The sequence below is a fragment of the Puma concolor genome, chromosome A2 (genome assembly GCF_028749965.1).
Source record: "Puma concolor isolate L17-30 chromosome A2, mPumCon1.1.hap2, whole genome shotgun sequence".
Taxonomy (NCBI): domain Eukaryota; kingdom Metazoa; phylum Chordata; class Mammalia; order Carnivora; family Felidae; genus Puma; species Puma concolor.
In genome coordinates, this window is record NC_141668.1 from 1,849,359 (window position 1) to 1,868,027 (window position 18,669).

The following is an 18,669-nucleotide window of genomic DNA, read 5'->3' on the forward strand; positions in this document are numbered from 1 at the left end:
ATGCCCACTCGGCCAAACAGCTTGTGAGACTTCTGTGTCTGATTTGTCTGTGCTGTGTTTTTGGTACGTGTCACATGGTCTGCATTTAAACACTTACCGGCCATTTACTGAACGGAGGTTTCCGGGTCGTTTTGCCTTTGAAGTAGGAAAGCACTTCTGCTTGTGGCCACAAGATGGCGTGGGCCTCAGTTCCTCGAGCAGGTGTGTATTAGGAACGTTCAGCATGACTTTTTCTTAAATCTTCGTACGTTTGTTTTCACATTTTCCTATATTGACTTTAAAGGGATGGATATTAAATTAAGGTTCCATCTCTAATGTTGGTGAGGTTATCTTTTCTTTTGCCTTGTTGGTCTTAAAAAATCTTTAGATAAAAAATGTTAAGCATTTCGGGCATGGATAACTGAGAAAGTGAAAGCCCCTTAGAATCCTCCTATTCTATGGGATTGTCATATATTATGCTAGGGTTTTTTGGGGTTTTTTTTGTATCTCTGTTTTCCTGTGTGTATGTATGTGTTTTTTGAGAGGGCTGGTGTGGGGGAAGCATGTTTTTTATTTATTTTTCATGCTTTTTCAGTTTTTTTTTTTAATTTATTTTAGACATCTTTCTGTATTAGGACATATTAGCAACATCTTATTTTTAAAAATGCCAAAATAGTGTTTTAAATATCTTTAATAGTAGAATACTGTTTAATAGTGCCCTACTATTTACTAGTATCACTTATTTTGCCTTTACTCATTTTAAGAGGTAGCTGACCATTGGCTTTGTAAGTTTTTTTCTCTTGAAATAACCATTTTGGACTGACTTGTTTTTCCTACTGTCTTCACAAGTACTTTCTCGCCTGAGTCAGTGTTTGCATTGCTCTTACGATCTATTTGCTAAAGTTGTTAATTTAACGCCATCGTGAAATAAATACTTAAATTTAAAAAAGGAAAGAGTCTGTGGCATATTCTTTGTAAAATGTACGAAGTACTCTGTCCTCGGTGTGTGAATCTTTTAGGGCCTGCTCGTTCAAGTTCACGGGCTTCTCACGGGGTGAGGCGTTGTGGAGTGTGTCTAATTGAACATCTCCGGTCACACAGCATCGTTGGTCTCCTGGTCTCCCAACTACATACGCTTAGTGAACACTTCTCCCAACTACACTTGGTGAAATTCTCATGTAACTTTTTGGATTAAGAGATGTAAGAGTTTTCATCCCTTTTGAATTTGTACCATACTCCGTGCCTTTTCCGGTCGCTGGTGACAGCCGTCTCTTCTCTTCCAGGTTGTGTCTGAGCACGTTCACGCTGGCGGTGTCGGCCGGGGCGGTTTTGCTTTTACCCTTCTCCATAATCAGCAACGAGATCCTGCTCTCCTTTCCTCACAACTACTACATTCAGTGGCTGAATGGCTCCCTGATTCATGGTCAGTACGTGTTGCTCGTTATGATCACAGTGAACGTTTTCGTTTTTTACTGCCCTGTATTTTTCGATTTGCCTCGTCTTAATTTGCTGCCTAATTTGCATCTGCCTCCAATAAACCACGAGTCCCTCATAAAATCAGAAAACCAGATTTTACTTACTATTCCTATTCTTAGTTGTGAAAGGCTTTTCTGTTTTACTTAGTCAAGAAGCAGTGTTTATACTTAACAATGATTTTGATAAGTATTCATTTAAGTATTTATTCAAAACTGTTTTTAATTTAATTTCATTTTTTACTTTTATTTATTTTAGAGAGAGAGAGTGAGTTGGGAAGGTGGGTGGGGAGAGAGAGAGAGGGAGAGGGAGAGGGAAAGAGAGGATGAATCCCAAGTAGGCTCCGTGCTCAGCATAGAGCCCGTTGTGGGGCTTGATCTCACAAACCTCAGATCATGACCTGAGCCAAAATCGAGTCAGATGCTTAACCGACTGAGTTGCCCAGGTGCCCCAATTTAAATATTTAGCAAGAGACTTCTGGTTTATTTGGATATGTGAAAAGAACTCAGCCTCCATTTGAGACCAAAATAGTAACTATAGTTTTCTACTTTAATTTCCTGTTAGTAACGTTTGTCATTTAAAAATGTATAACAGAAGGGGGAAAACTTTTTTGTCAGTATAGGCTTTAAAATTAATGGTTAAAAATGGTTAAAAAATGACTTAACTGGGGCACCTGGGTGGCTCAGTCGGTTAAGCATCCGACTTCAGCTCAGGTCATGATCTCACGGTTTGTGAGTTCGAGCCCCGTGTTGGGCTCTGTGCTGACAGCTCGAAGCCTGGAGCCTGCTTCGGAATCTGCGTCTCCCTCTGTCTCTGCCCCTCCCCTGTTCGTGCTCTATCTCTCTCTCTGTCTCTCAAAAATAAAGTTTAAAAAAGGAAAAGGGACTGACTTACGATGGGCAACATAGTATATTGCTTGGAGGCCAAATATACCTGCTTTCCAGTCTTGACTCTTCCATCTTCTAGAAGTTTTTAGTGAAGTAAGATATTTTAATTTTAATTTATAAAATATATTAAAAGATCTAATACATAGATCTTTTTTTATGTTTCATTGCCCTTCCCCCTTTTTTTCATACTGTGATTTCTTTATGTGTGAAACCCATCAACTTTTTAAATGTTTTATTCATTTATTTATTTTTTGAGGAAGGAGAGTGTTCACACATGAGTTGGGGAGGGGCAGAGAGAGAGGGAGAGAGAATCCCAAACTCCCAAACTGGTTCTGTGCTGTCAGTGCAGAGCCTGATGCGGGGCTCAGTCGCATGAACTGCGAGATCATGACCTGAGCCGAAATCAAGGGCCGGATGCTCAACTGACTGAGCCACCCCAAAACACATCAGCCTTTTCTCAGATTTTTGTAAATGTGTTCTAGTCATTTTACTTTTTAACTTCATTTGCTTTTTAGATTGATGGAATTATTAACATTTTTATATTGTCCAGTCTTTTGTCTTCCCTTTGGTCTGATTGTTTTGTGTTTAGAAGATCCTTTCCGTCCCTGAGATGTGACAAATACTGTCTCCCCCCGCTCCCATTTTCTAAAAATGATTTTGTTTATGCTCAACTGTTTAATTCATTTGGAGTTTATACAGACAACTCCCTTTTCTCCTACCCCCTTGTGTCGGAAGAAATGACTACATTTGCTGTAGGATATTTGGAAACCAAAATGTATGGTGAAGAAAATTGTTCCTCCCATCCCATAAGCATATGACTATTGTGCATTCATTCTGTGGCCTGTGGCCTTGAATGTGGTGTGTTCCTGTGAGCACAGCCAAGTGGAAAACCCTCACGGACTCAGGGTTAGTTTGTATCTCCCCCTGTCCACACATCAGGGGGAGCTTTCCATGCCATTAACTACTTTTCTGTGCGATTTACGATATTGCCTGGAGCTGTGTTAATCATGGAGTGTTTCCAGTTTTTTAATTAAACTGTGGTGTACATCTTTACAAATATTTGTCCATAGGATAAATTTCTGCGATTCACTTGCCAGGTAAGCATACTTGCAGAGGACTTGAGAGGATATTTCCCATCCGCAAAGCTGAAGTCCCCTGCTGGTTTCACGGTCATCGGTGGGGTGGGGGAGGGGCTCCTCTTCTCAGAATGCATCTTCACCACCTGTGGGCATCTCTTAAAACCTGCCAATTCAATAGCGAAACATTTCCCCTCTTAAATGTACATTTCTTTAATTACCAGTGAGGGTGGACACTTACAAAATAGAGGTCATTCATACTTATTTTTTAGTAAATTGACTACCTGTGATTCCTTTGCTCATTTTTGCAGTGTTTTCTCCCCTCTTTTTAAGTTTTTATTTAAATTTCAGTGATGTAACATACAGTGTAGTGTTAGTTTCAGGTGTGCAATACAGTGATTCAACACTTCCCTACATCACCTGGTGCTCATGTCAACGTGTGCCCCCCTTAGTCCCCATCACCTATTGCACCCACTGTCCTATCCACCTCCCCTCTGGTGACCGTCAGTCTGTTCTCTGTAGTAAAGAGTCTGTTTCCTGGTTTGTCTCTGTCTCTTGTTGCTACGCTTATTTGTTTTGTTTCTTAAATTCCACATGTGAGTGAAATCATACGGTGTTTGTCTTTCTCTGACTGACTTTTCCACTCTGCGTTATATCCTCTAGATCCATCCATGTTGTTGCAAATGGCAAGATTTCATTCCTTTTTATGCTTGCAGTGTTTTTTTTTAATGTTTATTAAAATTTTTTAAATGTTTATTCATTTTTGAGAGAGAGAGAGAGAGAGAGAGAGAGCGAGCATGCACACAAGCAGTGGAGGGGTTAGAGAGAGAGACACACACAGAATCTGAAGGAGGCTCCAGGTTCCAAGCTGTCAGCACAGAGCTGTCAGCACAGGGCTGACGTAGGGCTCGAACTCGTGAACCGTGAGATCATGAGCTGAGCTGAGGTCGGACACTTAACCGACTGAGCCACCCAGGCGCCCCTCTATTTATTTATTTTGAGAGAGAAAGAGCGAGCACCAACTGGGGAGGGTCAGAGAGACAGAGGCAGTGAGGGAGAATCCCAAGCAGGCTCCTTGCTGTTAGCACAGAGCCCGACACGGAGCTCGAACCCATGAACCATGAGATGATGGTCTGTTCTGAAATCATGAGTCAGACGCTTAACTGACTGAGCCATCCAGGCACCCGTGCTTGCAGTGGTTTTTTTTTTAAGTAACTGATTGTCTGTTAGAGGTTAATTGCAAGCATTTTTCTCCCATGTATCCTTTAATACTACTTAAGCTGTTTTTTGACACAAAGAGTTTTAGTTTAATCACATATTAGAAATCTGGCCTTTATGGTTTCTGTCTTGTATGAAAGTAGGAGGAAATGGAGAGTCATGATGCTCTGAAGGCCAAACGAGTTCAGTAAAATTAGGAGTAGTTGTTAACTGAATAAAAAGAAGTTACTCTGTTGTTGCTTAGCAAGTGAAAAAACTCAGATAAGCAAACTGAAATTGACACAGAAAATAATAAGTCATCTCCTGAAAGGTCACTTGTTATTATGAAAGGCAGGAGACAACCTGGAGAGCGATGGCTACGAATTTTTGGAGAGTTGTTTTAGATGACGTGTTATTTGTTATTAGTAAATAGTTGGATAAAATATGATTTAGAAAATGGTTTTTGCATGCATTGTCTAATAAAATGTTTGAGGAAGACTGTTTGGCATGGTTCCCCCTGGCCCTAGCTTTCTGCGGAGCTGTAGGTACTGTGGTGCATATGTTTTGCCGGGTTGGGCTCCAGGTGTTTTTACCGGAAGTACAGGTGGTCTCAAGCTGGGCTAACCAGTGTGACAGGTGAACTGGCCCTTCTTTCCAGTTTTACTAAATAGAAATTGCATGTTCTACGTAATGACCTTACTTAATGACCTCTAAGTCAGGGTCCTTTCTTTTTATTTTGTTCATGAACTGGAAGTAAGAGCTACGAACATATGACATGCCGTATGTGTGGAGGCCTCAACCCTGGAAGTCAATATATTTGTATTGGTTGTCTTTCTCGTTGTAATGTAAGGTGTGCAAGCTCAAATATTTTATTTTTTTTATAAATTAGGGCTTAGAACAATGATTCCCACATAGTGGTTGCCTAATAACCATTTGTTGAATGAATAATAAACAGTAATTTTGAACTCCAGTAAAACCACTTCCGCTGAAAGTTGGAGAACTAAGGAAGAGCCTTCTAAATGATGTCCTCTTAGGAATGGGTCTCAGGAGGCCTGGGCTGTCTGCCCTGGAAATCTTCCTTGAGGGTTTTGTGACCCCTGGCTTTGTTTCTGCTAATTCTTTGGTAGGTCTGTATCTTTGCTGCAGGTTGTGAATTTCATAAATCTTTAAATGCATCTTTCTCTTCTAAATTCATAGCTGTCTTTAACCTTGTTGATGGCATTCATGGGAGTGCTTATTATTAGTCCTTTGGATTGTCTTGGGGCTGCAGATTTGTCAACCTTGGACATGCTTGCTTCTTGGCTTCTAAAAAATCATTAAAGGGGCCAAATTGTGGTAATGCTAAGAGATGCCCTAAAGCACTTGCTGTGTTCTAGACACACTCTTCCTCGCCTCCATTGTGGGGTAGCTCCAGTCTCCCCTTGGTGGTCGGGACCAGTTATCCCAGCCAGCACAGGAACTCCCTTCCTTGCTGATTGATTCAGAGGCATGAGGATCCAAAGTACTGGGCAGCGGTCTGAACTTCCAGTTCAGCGGGACCAGTGTTGTGTCTTCTGGTGGAAACATTCTTCCCTTTAGAGTTTGGACGTCTAGGCTAGCAGCACTAGTTCCTAAGGTTATAGGAACAGGAGGCAAAAGTTTTGCTAGTGGGCACTAGGGATAATAGTGAGTACCCCCATTCCTATTTCTCCCTCTTGATTCCTGGGCCTCGGAACCAACCACCATATTGGATACAGATTCAGGGCACTTGCAGCCTCCTGGAGTACCTTTCCTTAGTCCTTCGAAGCATCGCCACCTAGCTGGCACTGTAACTGGGTCTTCAGAAGGACATTCCACCTTTCTGTCAAACAGCTGCTTTGGGAGGTAGGGAACATGTAAGACCAGTGAATTCTTTTTTTTTTTTTTTTTTTTTTTAACATTTATTTTTGAGAGCCAGAGAGAGACCAAGAATGAGCAGAGAGAGAGGAAGACACAGAATCCAAAGCAGGCTCCATGCTCTGAGCTGTCAGCACAGAGACCAACACGGGGCTTGAACTCAGGAACTGCGAGATCACGACCTGAGCCGAAGTCGGACACTTAACCGACTGAGCCACCCAGGTGCCCTAAGACCAGTGAATTCTAAGGGCATGGGTCCACTGTAGCTCTTCTTTTCCTGTGAAGCATTGCTGTGATGATGGTGGACGGGGCAGTCTAGAAGTTCACGGATGGTAGTTTTGGCAGAAGCTTTGTGTTCAAGGCAAATCTGTATCTGAGTGTCTGTTCCAGTAAGGACAAAACGCTGCCCTTCCCATGATGGGAGTGGTCCATTTCAATAAATCTGCCACCAGATAACTGGCTGATCTCCCCTGGATGTGGTGCCACATTGAGCTCCCAGTGTTGGTTTTTACTGCTGAGTGATTAGGCCAGTTTGCTGGTGGCCACAGTCCAGAGCCCAGGCTTAGCTTCCACCCCTGCCATCGTGGCCACTCTGTTCATGAGCCCATTGGATCGTGACAGGGGTGGCTGGGGAAAGAGGCTGACTGGTGTCCACAGGATGGGTAATCCTATCCACTTGATTATTAAACTCCTCCTCTGCCATGATCCCCTTTTGGTGAGCAATCACATGGGACACAAATTTCCTTGTTACCAGTTTTCTAATCATGTTTCTTCCTAGTCCCAGGCCATCCAACAAAATCATTGGATATGTATGACCCATGAATAATAATAATAATGAATAATAATGAATAATAGTAATAGTCACATGTCTGGCCATTTCTCCTCCCAGGCAAAGTGCATTACCTGAACATGCAATGCATTGGCAGGGTTTCCCTTCACTGCTGTCCTTCAGAGATGTCCCAGGGAGGAGCCGTGGTGCTGCAGCCGTCCGCTGTGGGTGAACAGGCCTGAGTCTTTTCTTCCTTTGTCAGCTGAGTGTAGGGATCTCCCCTACATACACCCCTACATGCACCCCTACAGGAGTGCATAGGTGCAAGTTCGGGGAGACAAGTAGTGTGGCAGCAGTGGGGCCCGTGGGCGTTTGGGTTACTTGTTCACGTAACTGATTTGTGCCTTCGGGACCCGCTTGGGCCTGATCGTGTGCATACCACTTCCTTTAGCTGATGGAGTGCTGCTGTTGCCTCTGTCCAATGCTACGGCTCGCTGGCTCAGATAGCGCCTTGTTCACGGGGGACAGTTCAGGCCACGTGGTTAGCTTGGAGGCCCGTGATCAAGTGTTCAGTCTCCGCTGAGGCCCGGTGACAGGCCAAGATGTGTTACTTAAGGGAGAGTGGTTATCTGTGCAGGATGGCAGGGCTTTACTCCGGAGTCCCAAGGGCCCGTGCCGTGGTCCATCTGTAGCGCCTGTTGAAGGCTCCAAACAACATCCCTGTCTGCCACGGACACTTCAGGCACCCGTGGATTTACAGACCAGATGGCCTGAGTAGTAGAGCAGCTCGCACAGCGGCCTGTGCTTGTTGCAGAACTTGCTTTCGTTCTGGGCCCCACCGCAAACTGGAAGCTCTGGGTGTCACCTGGTAAATGGGCTGGAGAAACGCTGAAATGAGAGATTCGTTACCTTCAAAGTCCAAAGAAGCCCATGAGCATCGTGCCTGTTCCGGTTGTAGGAGGAGCCAGAGTCGGCAACGGATTCTTCACCTGAGAAGACATCTCTCCAAATGCCCCACAGCACTGGACCCCTAGAAATTTCACTGACATAGGAGGCCCCTGAATTATTCTTAGATTTATTTTCCACCCTCCGACGTGAAAACATCTCACCAGTAAGTCTAGAGTCGGTGCTACTTCTTGCTCACCAGATCCAGTCTGCAAAATGTCATCATTAGAATGGGCCGGTGGGACATTTTGTGGGGGCTCAAGATCCCTGCAGATTAAATTGTGATGTAGGGCTGCAGTGTTGGTGTGCCCCTGAGTACCTGTGTACCCAGGTACTAGGGTAAGTGCTGATTTACTCAAGCAGTGAAACCGAATCTGGTACAGCGGCTGCAGTTGGAGTCGCCACCTAGTGAAGCTCATGGTAACCTGCTGTCATTGTCCTGAGGTCCATCTGTCTCGGGGATGTGGGAGTCAGTGCTCCTGCACCTTTCAGATCCTTCATGGGGGCACTAATCTCTGCATTCCCTTCAGGGATGTGGTGTGGCTTTTGGTTTGCTATTTTCCTAGTCAGAGGCGGTTCTGGGGACTTCCACTTGGTGTTTCCCACCATAACAGCCCTTAGGACACAGGGCAGGGAGCCAGCGTAGGGATTCCGTCAGCTGTTAGGGAGATCTGTCCTTGTGCATTCCGGAACCGGGGATGTGACCGTGGACCGGGTTTGGAGGCCCCTGTGAGGCACGTGAGACCTCAGCTAACCCCTCATTGACCAGCTGACCCCAGAAACCCTGCTCTGACAGTGCACCACAGTGACGTTTGGGGTTCAGTGTTTAGTAGTCCTCAAGAGGTCTGATGATCTCCTTTACCCCAGCGTAGTTCTACTGTCCATATTCATTTGTAAGTCATTTCCCATCCTGGAACATTCACGAGATTTTCTTGTTATCTTTCTTTTTTTTGTTAAGCTTTTTGTGAATTTGGATCACCTGCTCCAGGACTTTCGTGCTGAAAATGTTCAATAGTCATTGCAGCGTGAATAAAAGTTATTTATTGTTTCATTAGGAACACCTTGGGAAAAAAGAACGTAATTTGAAAAGAAATTTGGTGGCTTATCCTATAAAATTGTCAGTAGGGATGGATTTGATCACTTTTGCCTTTAATGTGTAAATCATATGGATTGGAGGCTAATCGGTGTATTGATGATGCTTTAGTATGTATAACTACATTTAGTTTGAATTAAATACACTGGATTGTGGACACATAGATTTGAGATGTTCCATGTTAACTGTATTATCTTGAAATGCCATTAACTTCTCTTGGCCCGGATTTAGTAACATAAAATAAATAAAATACTAACCTTAGTTCTAAATCCCTATCATGTAGCAAGACGTATCTCTGTCTACAATGAGAAAATGATTAAAATACCTTGAAAAATATGATCTGCAAAAATGATACTGGAGCTGGAAAAAGGCAGGATGGTAATCCTCTGGTCATTGACGGTTTTGGCCCATGGTCTTTGTCAGGTGTCACGTGTCACCCGGATTCTGTGAGGTGTGTCCTGTCCACTTAGTGCGGTAATGACATGCTGGCAACTATAGTTATTGTAGGATGGTACAAAGGGGGCATGTACAAAGGCACCCTGGGAGATAAAATTGTCATTTTTATTGTTAAAATTGGAAAAGGTTGAAAAATGGGCAGAAGAAAGTATCTACTTGTATTCACTTTGTGTCTTGTTAAAAACTTAGTAGAAAAATGTGAAACCCTTCAGTTCCATAGATTGAAAACTGATACAGATGCTTAATGGGTTTTCCTTTTGGGGTGGTGGACATGTTCTGGAATGAGGGGGGGTAGTGGTAGCGCCATGTTGTGAACACACTACATGCATTGAATTATTCACTTTAAAATGGTAATTTTTTTTTTTTTTAATTTTTTTTTTCAACGTTTATTTATTTTGGGGACAGAGAGAGACAGAGCATGAACGGGGGAGGGGCAGAGAGAGAGGGAGACACAGAATCGGAAACAGGCTCCAGGCTCTGAGCCATCAGCCCAGAGCCCGACGCGGGGCTCGAACTCACGGACCGCGAGATCGTGACCTGGGTGAAGTCGGATGCTTAACCGACTGCGCCACCCAGGCGCCCCTAAAATGGTAATTTTATGTAATGTGAGTTTAAAATTAAAAACCAAACAGGAATCAATCTTTGGAAGGTACGTGAAGGATGGAATTAAGTTGTAGCCTTACATAAAATCAGGAAATAATTCTTGGATTTTGAGGAACCCCCCCCCCCCACTGAGTGGGGCCAGTTTTTGCTAAGCTGCCCATACTCACCAGAAAGAGATACGTGTTTATAACGTGATTGCCGAGTTGACGTTCAGTCTGTTAAAAGATAACCACAATGAAAGTGACTAGTCTTTGCAAGGTGTATGTGTTTTATTTTGATTTTTTCAACAGGAATAGACAATATGCTATTGTGGACATCATGAAAGAACAATACAGAACCCATCTTTATTTTAATCTATTTTCAAGTTCCATAGAAGATTTACAAAAATCAGACTTTTAGATTATAAGCAGCCAAACTTTAAAAGAAGATAAATATTACATCTACTTATGTATAGATATTGACTCAAGTCCTTAATAAAGTTTAATATACCATTATTAGGTAAATGTTACTAATAGCTTCTAGTTAATTGGTCTTGATAGTCTTTTATCATAATATGCATCAGTTTTGTTACTGGATATTAATGGAGGTCTTGTTTATAGTATTAAAAAGCAGGGGTGCCTGGGTGGCTCAGTCGGTTAAGCGTCTCACTCAATTTCGGCTCAGATCATGATCTCACTGTTCGTGAGATTCGACCCATAAGCACAGAACGTGCTTGGGATTCTTTCTCTCCTTCCCCCGCTTGTATGAGCGTGTGGGCTTGCTTTCTCAAAAAAATAAATAAAAGCAAACATTAAAGAAAAAAACCTAAGCGTTCAAAGTAAGAGATTTGCTTAATTAAATTTTGGTGGATCTGAACAGTGGAGTGCTTTTTTTTTTTTTTTTGTGCTATTTATAGATGATGATGTAGAAGAATATTTGTTGATAGAGAAAGATGTTGGAAAAATGCCTTCCTCTGGGTGGTAGGATTGATTAGAGGATATAAACATTGTTTTGGTGCTTGTGTTGTGTAGTATTTCTGTAATGGAGATGTATTGCTTTTTTGTTACAAGAAAAAACTTACATTAAGGTTAAAAGTTTCATAACTCGTTGCTAAAATTGTTTTTATTTATTTTTTGTTCTTCTAATAGAAGCTGTTCTAATTCTGAACTTTACACAATACTTCCTATTCAAAAGCAACCTTGTAGTCTTTCCCTGAGGCTTCTGCTTTCTTGGTAGGATTTTTTTGTTCTATAACTTGACAGCTGGATTAGGTCCTCAGTTCTACTGAAATGTTGATTTTAACTTAGATTTGTCATTTAATATGGCTGAACTCTGATTGATTTTCTGTTTTAAATTCATGAAGTTTTTGGTGTATGTGATGAAAAGTGATCATTTGCTTCATAGTATTATGTCGGATTTGGGGATATTTTGTGACCCCAGCAGATGGAGCTAGAAGTTAACGCATCCTGTGGCAATCTGGCAGTTCCCTTTGGTTTGGCTTGGTTTTAAACTAAGTATTCCAAACAAAACAAACCAAACAAACCCCAAACCCCCAAACCCCAAAAAACTATTCTAGGATCATTAAATAACCTTTGTTTAAGTTCAGATACTTCTTTGGGGAATAGGCACAGGACATCTTTCAAAAACACTGTCACTAATATTGATTTAGACAAACCACAAGGTTTTTGAATTTTTAGGGTTGTACTATACTATTATATCGAAGCATGTAATTTTAGCTTTTTGAAGCAGAGAATTTTGACTAATATTTATTTTTATTTTATAAATGAATATGTAATAACATGTAATAAATTATATGATATATATGAGCCCTAACTTAAAATTAGGAAAGTTTTATCAAAGTTAATAGAATAACTCTAAAGGGATATTAGTGTATATATGTCTGATATATGTTTGTAAAATGCTGGAAACTCACTACGTCTTACAAAGTTGCCAAGAATATAATTACTACTTAGGAATGTATATTAGATATATTGTTTTTCTACATATTAGATGTTCTTCTCATACTAACTTTAAATTTTATGTTATAGATTTGATAATTAAATTAGAATAAGCTAAGTCTGAAGCTTTCACATTTATTTACTCTGGTTAATAAACTTAATTTTTTGCATTTAATTATTTAGACTTTTAATAAATAAAAGATGGTTACCTATGTAGATGATTATCCTGTTAAGGTAAGACCATCACCTTTCAAATTCTTTGTGTTAAGTGAGTATTTCTTGCAAAAATAAATAGCTGTGGTGGTTCTGTATCACTTTATATCCCTTTCTACAATTGTGGTTGTCAAAACCATTAGTGGTAATATTGAGGCTCCTGGAAAAAGAGCAGTTGGGGGGAAAAGTTTAGATGATATATGCACATATATGTATTATATGTATATGCGTATATAACGCGTCACGTACGTATTATGTAATGTAAATAACACACACATACACATACATACACACACACATCACATATATAGAAAGTTCGGTACATGAAAGCAGGCATCTAATTTCATGTCAAGCTGAAGAGCTGGTGTTCAGAATCTTTGTGATCGTACTCAGCATTTTCTGCGCTCGCTCTGTGGACACCACTGCTTGTTGATACCTGTTGATAGCGATTTCTTTATTTAGCTTTCTGTTACTATCTTCATTAAAATTTTTTAATGTCTATTTATTTTTGAGAGAGAGAGAGAGAGAGAGAGAGAGAAAGCGTGAGCAGGGGAGGGGCAGAGAGAGAGGGAGAACAGAATCCCGAAGAACTGTGAGATCATGACCTGAGCCAAAATCAGACGCTTAACTGACTGGGCCACCCAGGTGCCTCAGCCGTCTTCATTTTAAGTGTGTGGGTTAGAGTAGATACTTTTTCTGATTTGTGTTTTTGCCCAAGGCAGAGTTTTATTTCTTCACTTTTGATTTTCAGAGAAACGTTTGAGCTTGTGTTGTCCCTGCATGAAAGGGACATATGTGATCAGAATGATGAATTCTGGAAGTATGTATGTTTATAACTCAACAACAATAAGAAAGTCTCATTCTGTGCTATGAATGATAGTTGATTGTTTCACATGACAAAAATTAAGTAAAAATTTTCGCGCCATTGGAAAGGTATAGTGGATTCTAAGCATTCAAGGGTTTATATTCATGGGTGCGACTATTTGAGAGAAAGCTTTGAGCTCCAAGTGGTAATTTGTGACTTGGCTGAGGCTGGGATTTGACCTGTGTAGTCACTGAGGCTAGTGAATAGAGTGGAAGGCAGGGCTGAGAGCCCAGATCGTATCCGCATCTCAGTGCAGTTTGGTCACCTCTGCCTTTATGCATTTTGTTGGAAGGCTACCTAACAGGGATTTGGAGAATTTTGAGTTTCACAAAGAGGTTTAAATATGTTTCATTCTTTTTAAGGATCTTTTTGTGCTCCTTATGGAAAATTTAGAATATGTAGGAAAGCAGGAAGAAAAATCATCCCCGATTTTACTACATTTGCATTGTTAATAATTTGGTGTATTTCTTTACAGTTTATTTTCTGTATCTACTTTTTTGTCATTTGTTTCTATATATTTTTTTTTCTCTTTTTTTTTTTTTAATTTTTTTTTTTTCAACGTTTATTTTATTTTTGGGACAGAGAGAGACAGAGCATGAATGGGGGAGGGGCAGAGAGAGAGGGAGACACAGAATCGGAAACAGGCTCCAGGCTCTGAGCCATCAGCCCAGAGCCCGATGCGGGGCTCGAACTCACAGACCGCGAGATCGTGACCTGGCTGAAGTCGGACGCTTAACCGACTGCGCCACCCAGGCGCCCCGTGTTTCTATATATTTTTAATGTCATGTGTATATAGGTTTTTGTTTTGTAAGCTTTTTGGGGTACAATTAATGAGAATAATTCTTTGGGAAAGGGGTGAGAGCTAATTTTAGCTGTAACTCACATTACAGTCTTGTCTTTATCTGGTCAAATTGCTGGCGTGCCTTAGAATTTTTCAATTTTTTGGAGCATTTGTGTTTTATGTTGAGACAGGGCAAGTGGGGGGAGGCACTGACATTTGTTTAGTATTTGGTATGTTATTTGTCTTCTTTAGGAGAGCCCTGTGAGTTAAGTTGTAGCCTATTTTATACACAAGGAAACAGAGCAGAAGTTCTTTTTCCAGGTCATATATAGCTGATAGATGCAAACTTAGACATAAAGTGCCACTCACTCAGACATCTGCCATTGGGACTGGGAAGGTCTGTAAAAAAATTTTTTTAATGTTTATCCATTTTTGAGAGAGAGAGAGCGCGTGCGCGAGAAAGAGCAAGCACGTGCAAGGGAGGGGCAGAGAGAGAAGGAGACACAGAATCTGAAACAGGCTCCAGGCTCTGAGCTATCAGCACAGAGCCCGACACAGGGCTCGAACCCACGAACCGTGAGATCGTGACCTGAGCTCAAGTTGGGAGCCAGGCACCCCAGAAGTCTTTTAAATCATGAATAGTATGAATGCCTTGTTATGTCAGAGGATATTATAGTACGCAAAGTACATATACTGCATTCAGTGTTTTATTGAAGTTGGATTTGTTAAAACCTTTCTGTATTTGGTGTTTTAAGAAGGCTTGAATGGGGCCTCTGGGTGGCTCAGTCACCTGAGCGTCAGACCCTTGATGTTGGTTCAGGTCATGGTCCCAGGGTCTTGGGATTGAGCCCCGTATCAGGCTCTGTGCCGAGCATGGAGCCTGCTTGGGATTCTCTCTCTCTGTGTCTGTCTCCCTCTGCTCCTTCCCCTGCTCACATGCATGCACACTCTCCCTCTCTCTCTCAAAAAACAGGTAGGTTGGTGGGTAAATAAATAAGAGCTTGGGTGTGGGGGCGCCTGGGTGTTTCATTTGGCTAAGCCTCCAACTCTTGATTTCAGCTCAAGTTGTGACCTCACGGTCATGGGATCAAGTCTTGCACTGGGCCCCGCACAGAGCGTGGAGGCTGCTTGGGGTTCTCTGTCTCCCTCTCTCTCTGCCACTTCCCCACTCACGTTCTCTCTTACTCCCTCTCAAAGTAAATATTTTTTAAAAAGGCTTGGAGGTACATGTGCACACATATAAACACATGTAGAAGTTTTAAATTCTGTTTTAATGTCTTACCAACTGATCAGAAGCTCACTTATGTTTTGTTTTACACAGATGGATAGAATTAATAGGCTGTCATATGCTCAGTTTAATCTTCAGTAAAATCTTATTAAACTGATTGCTCTTTTCAGCAGTATTTCAGCAATATTGCTGTTTTTACAAAATTCAAAATATTGTGCCTTTTTCATCCAGAATGTAAAGTGTGAGATACCATACAGCAATTCAGAAAGAGGACGAGATCTTGGACCTAATCCCCTATCGTTTGTAACTTCTGGAATTTGTGTGGCATTTATTTAACCTCTTTTAAAAAAGAGTTTGGTTTTTGGGTGGGTTGAACAAGGGGATCTCCAAGTTCCTTTTTGCTCCAAAATTATTTCTTTGTTATTCTTGGTGCATTAAAATAAATGTAAACTTTTGGTTATTTTATTAAAAAAATTTTTTTTAATGTTTATTATTTTGAGAGTGAGCAGGGGAGGAGCAGAGAGAGAGGGAGACACAGAATCTGAAGCAGGCTCCAGGCTCTGAGCTGTCAGCACAGAGCCTGATGTGGGACTCGAACTCATGAGCCGTGGGATCATGACCTGAGCCGAAGTTGGATATTTAACCAACTGAGCCATCCAGGCGCCTCTAAACTTCAGCTTATTTTGAATCAAGTTTAATTTTAGAATCTTAAAAATGTTGTGTCTATGCTGCTTAAGTGTTTTGTTAAAATAAAGAGTTCTTTATTTAGACCATTACAAAGAGGAAGAAATGTCCTTTTTATTGAAAGCAATTCTTTGAGAAGATAGAAAACATTTTTTTTTCGTAGGTGATGGTCTTTTTTTCTTTCTGAATCTAAGTTGAGGGTAACAGATATTGAATAGCATAATAAGAGCTTAACAAAGTGAGGCTTTGCAATTATTTCATTATTATGTTTAATATGTTTTTACGACACCATCGTTTTATTAGAGTACACCTTCTAAATGTATCAAAGAATATAATGGAAAGGGTATAGAAAAAGGAGAAAAAAGAATAAGCTTGATGGTTCTGTGAAGGATCCTAGAGGCTCACTGTAGAATGTATACAGGAACAGTTAAATTTCAGGAATTTAGGGCAAGAGAGTAAAGAGAGTGGATATATCACAGGAGGGAACAATTTTATCTTGTAAGAGAAAACCAAGACAAAGGAGTTGAGGTTTATGCTTTATTCTGTTGTTGAGTTGTGTGCTGAAACAATTTGAAAAAGGCACAAGGACATCAGTTAGTGTCTGGGAAATCAACTGGAAACAGTGGGTAACTACAGGTTAAAAACAATTTTTTAAAGATTAACAAATACATGAAGACAGTAAAGAATGCTCTGCTGTGCTGTTTTATGCCCAGAACTTTCCCTGTATTTTATCGAAAACTAAGCCTCAGGTTTGAAGTAAGAAAAATTAAAAAAAATCAGCATTCAAGTGTTGGTAGAGAAACACTTTAAAAGCTAAATATAGTTTGGCCAAGATGGAGTAAGAGGGACTGTCTGTACCCTCTCACCTGCAACAACCAAGTGTTCACGAAAACACAGGCAATGAAGAATAGCGATTTAGGGCAGATGAGTCCTGCAGCTGCTCCAAGGTGCTGCGGCGGGGTTGGGGGTGCAGGCTGCTGGGCGGAGTACTAGAAAGGAGAGAGACATCTTTTACAGATGGATAGACTCAATGGGCTATCATATTCTCAGTTTCAACGTTTCTCTTAGTAAGATCTTATTAAACTCATGTTCTTTTTTGGGGGGGGAAGAAAGCTGAAATGGAGGTTTTCACAAGGTTGCATTCCTTTTTGGAGGCTCTGGGGAACAATTTGCTTCCAGGCTCATTCAGGTTATGAGCTGAATTTGGTTCTTTGTGATTGTAAGACTGAAGCCCTCCATCTCATGCCAGGTGGCTGGTCTTTGCCCCAGAGGCTGCCCACCTGTTATGTTTTCCATGTGACCCACCTCCAGCAAAGGTGGGTTGAGTTCCTCCCTGATTTACCCTTCTGCTGCTTCTCTCTGACTTCAGATCGAGAAAGTTCTCTGCTTCTAAATGGTCCAGTTGGGTAGGTTGCACCCACCTGGCCAATCTGAGATGCCCTCTTTATCTCCCTATATTAAAGTCCATAACCTTAATAATATATCTTCAGTCTTTTTGGCACATATGCTGGATCAAATAGTGGCCCTCTCCTGTGCGCACCCCTCTTCCCCCATCATGTCTACTTACGATCTCAGAATGTGGCCTTCTTTGGAAATAAAGTCTGCAGATGTAATTAGTGAAGATAAGGTCACACTGGATTAGGGTGAGCCCTGATCGAATTACTAGTATCCTTATAAGAAAATAAAACAGAGGCACAGACACATGAAGAAGGCCACGTGAAGCCGAAGGTCGAGATTGGAGTGATGCATCTACATATAAGCCCAGGAATGCAGCTACCAGAAGAGATAGGGAAAGGTTCTTCCCTAGAGCCTTCAGAAGAGATATAGCCCTACTGATACCTTGATTTTGGACTTGTAACCTCCAGAACTGTGAGATAATAAATTTCTGGGAAAAAAAATAAATTTCTGTTGGCAGAGGCTATACAGTTTGTGGTACCTTGTTAGAGCAGCCCTAGAAAACTAATAAATCATGGACTATAACATATTCACAGATTTTAGAGATTAAGATGTGGACATCTTTGGGGGGTTGCTCTGCCTACCTTGAGCCTGTAGCTGAGTACAAAGCAGAAAAATACAATCCATAATGATGAGAAAATAAATCACACACAATTGTTAGAGATTCAGAATTGGTAGATAAGAACGGTAATGCATTTCTTATAACCCTGTCTCATATGTTCCAGAAGCTAGAGGAGAGATGGACCATATTGAGACAGGGAATATATAAAAATAATCAAATCAGACTTCTGGAAATTAAACCTATAATGTGTGACATGAAAATATATTGGATGGAATAAAAACAGACAACATTGCAAAAGAGGTTAGTGAACATGAAGACGTAGCCATAGAAAACTGTTCAAAAAAGAAAGACACAAGGGAAAAAAATGACTGAAAAACTGACCAGGGTATCAGTGATATAATTGATGTTCTTTTTAAAAAAAATTTTTTTTAGCGTTTATTTATTTTTGAGAGAGAGAGAGAGAGAGTGAGAGCCAAGAAGGGGCAGAGAGAGAGAGAGGGAAACACAGAATCTGAAGCAAGCTCCAGACTCTGAGCTTTCAGCACAGAGCCTGACGCGGGGCTTGAGCCCATGAACCGTGAGATCATGACC

At 41.1% G+C, this 18,669-nt stretch overlaps 1 protein-coding gene across 8 annotated transcripts in view; it reads left to right on the forward strand.

Moving 5' to 3' along the window:
• Positions 1 to 18,669, forward strand: part of LMBR1 (limb development membrane protein 1) — a 199,352-nt gene that overhangs the window by 41,796 nt on the left and 138,887 nt on the right. For 7 of the 8 annotated variants that reach the window (XR_015243572.1, XM_086685405.1, XM_086685387.1 and 4 more), the window contains one exon: positions 1,263 to 1,402. Coding sequence is in view for 7 of the 8 variants with exons in the window: in XM_086685405.1 (XP_086541531.1) it covers positions 1,263 to 1,402 (140 nt within the window). In the remaining variant the exon portion in view is untranslated. Of the gene's footprint in view, positions 1 to 1,149; positions 1,180 to 1,262; positions 1,403 to 18,669 lie in introns of those variants that run through there. The other variant, XM_086685406.1, reaches the window with a different exon arrangement.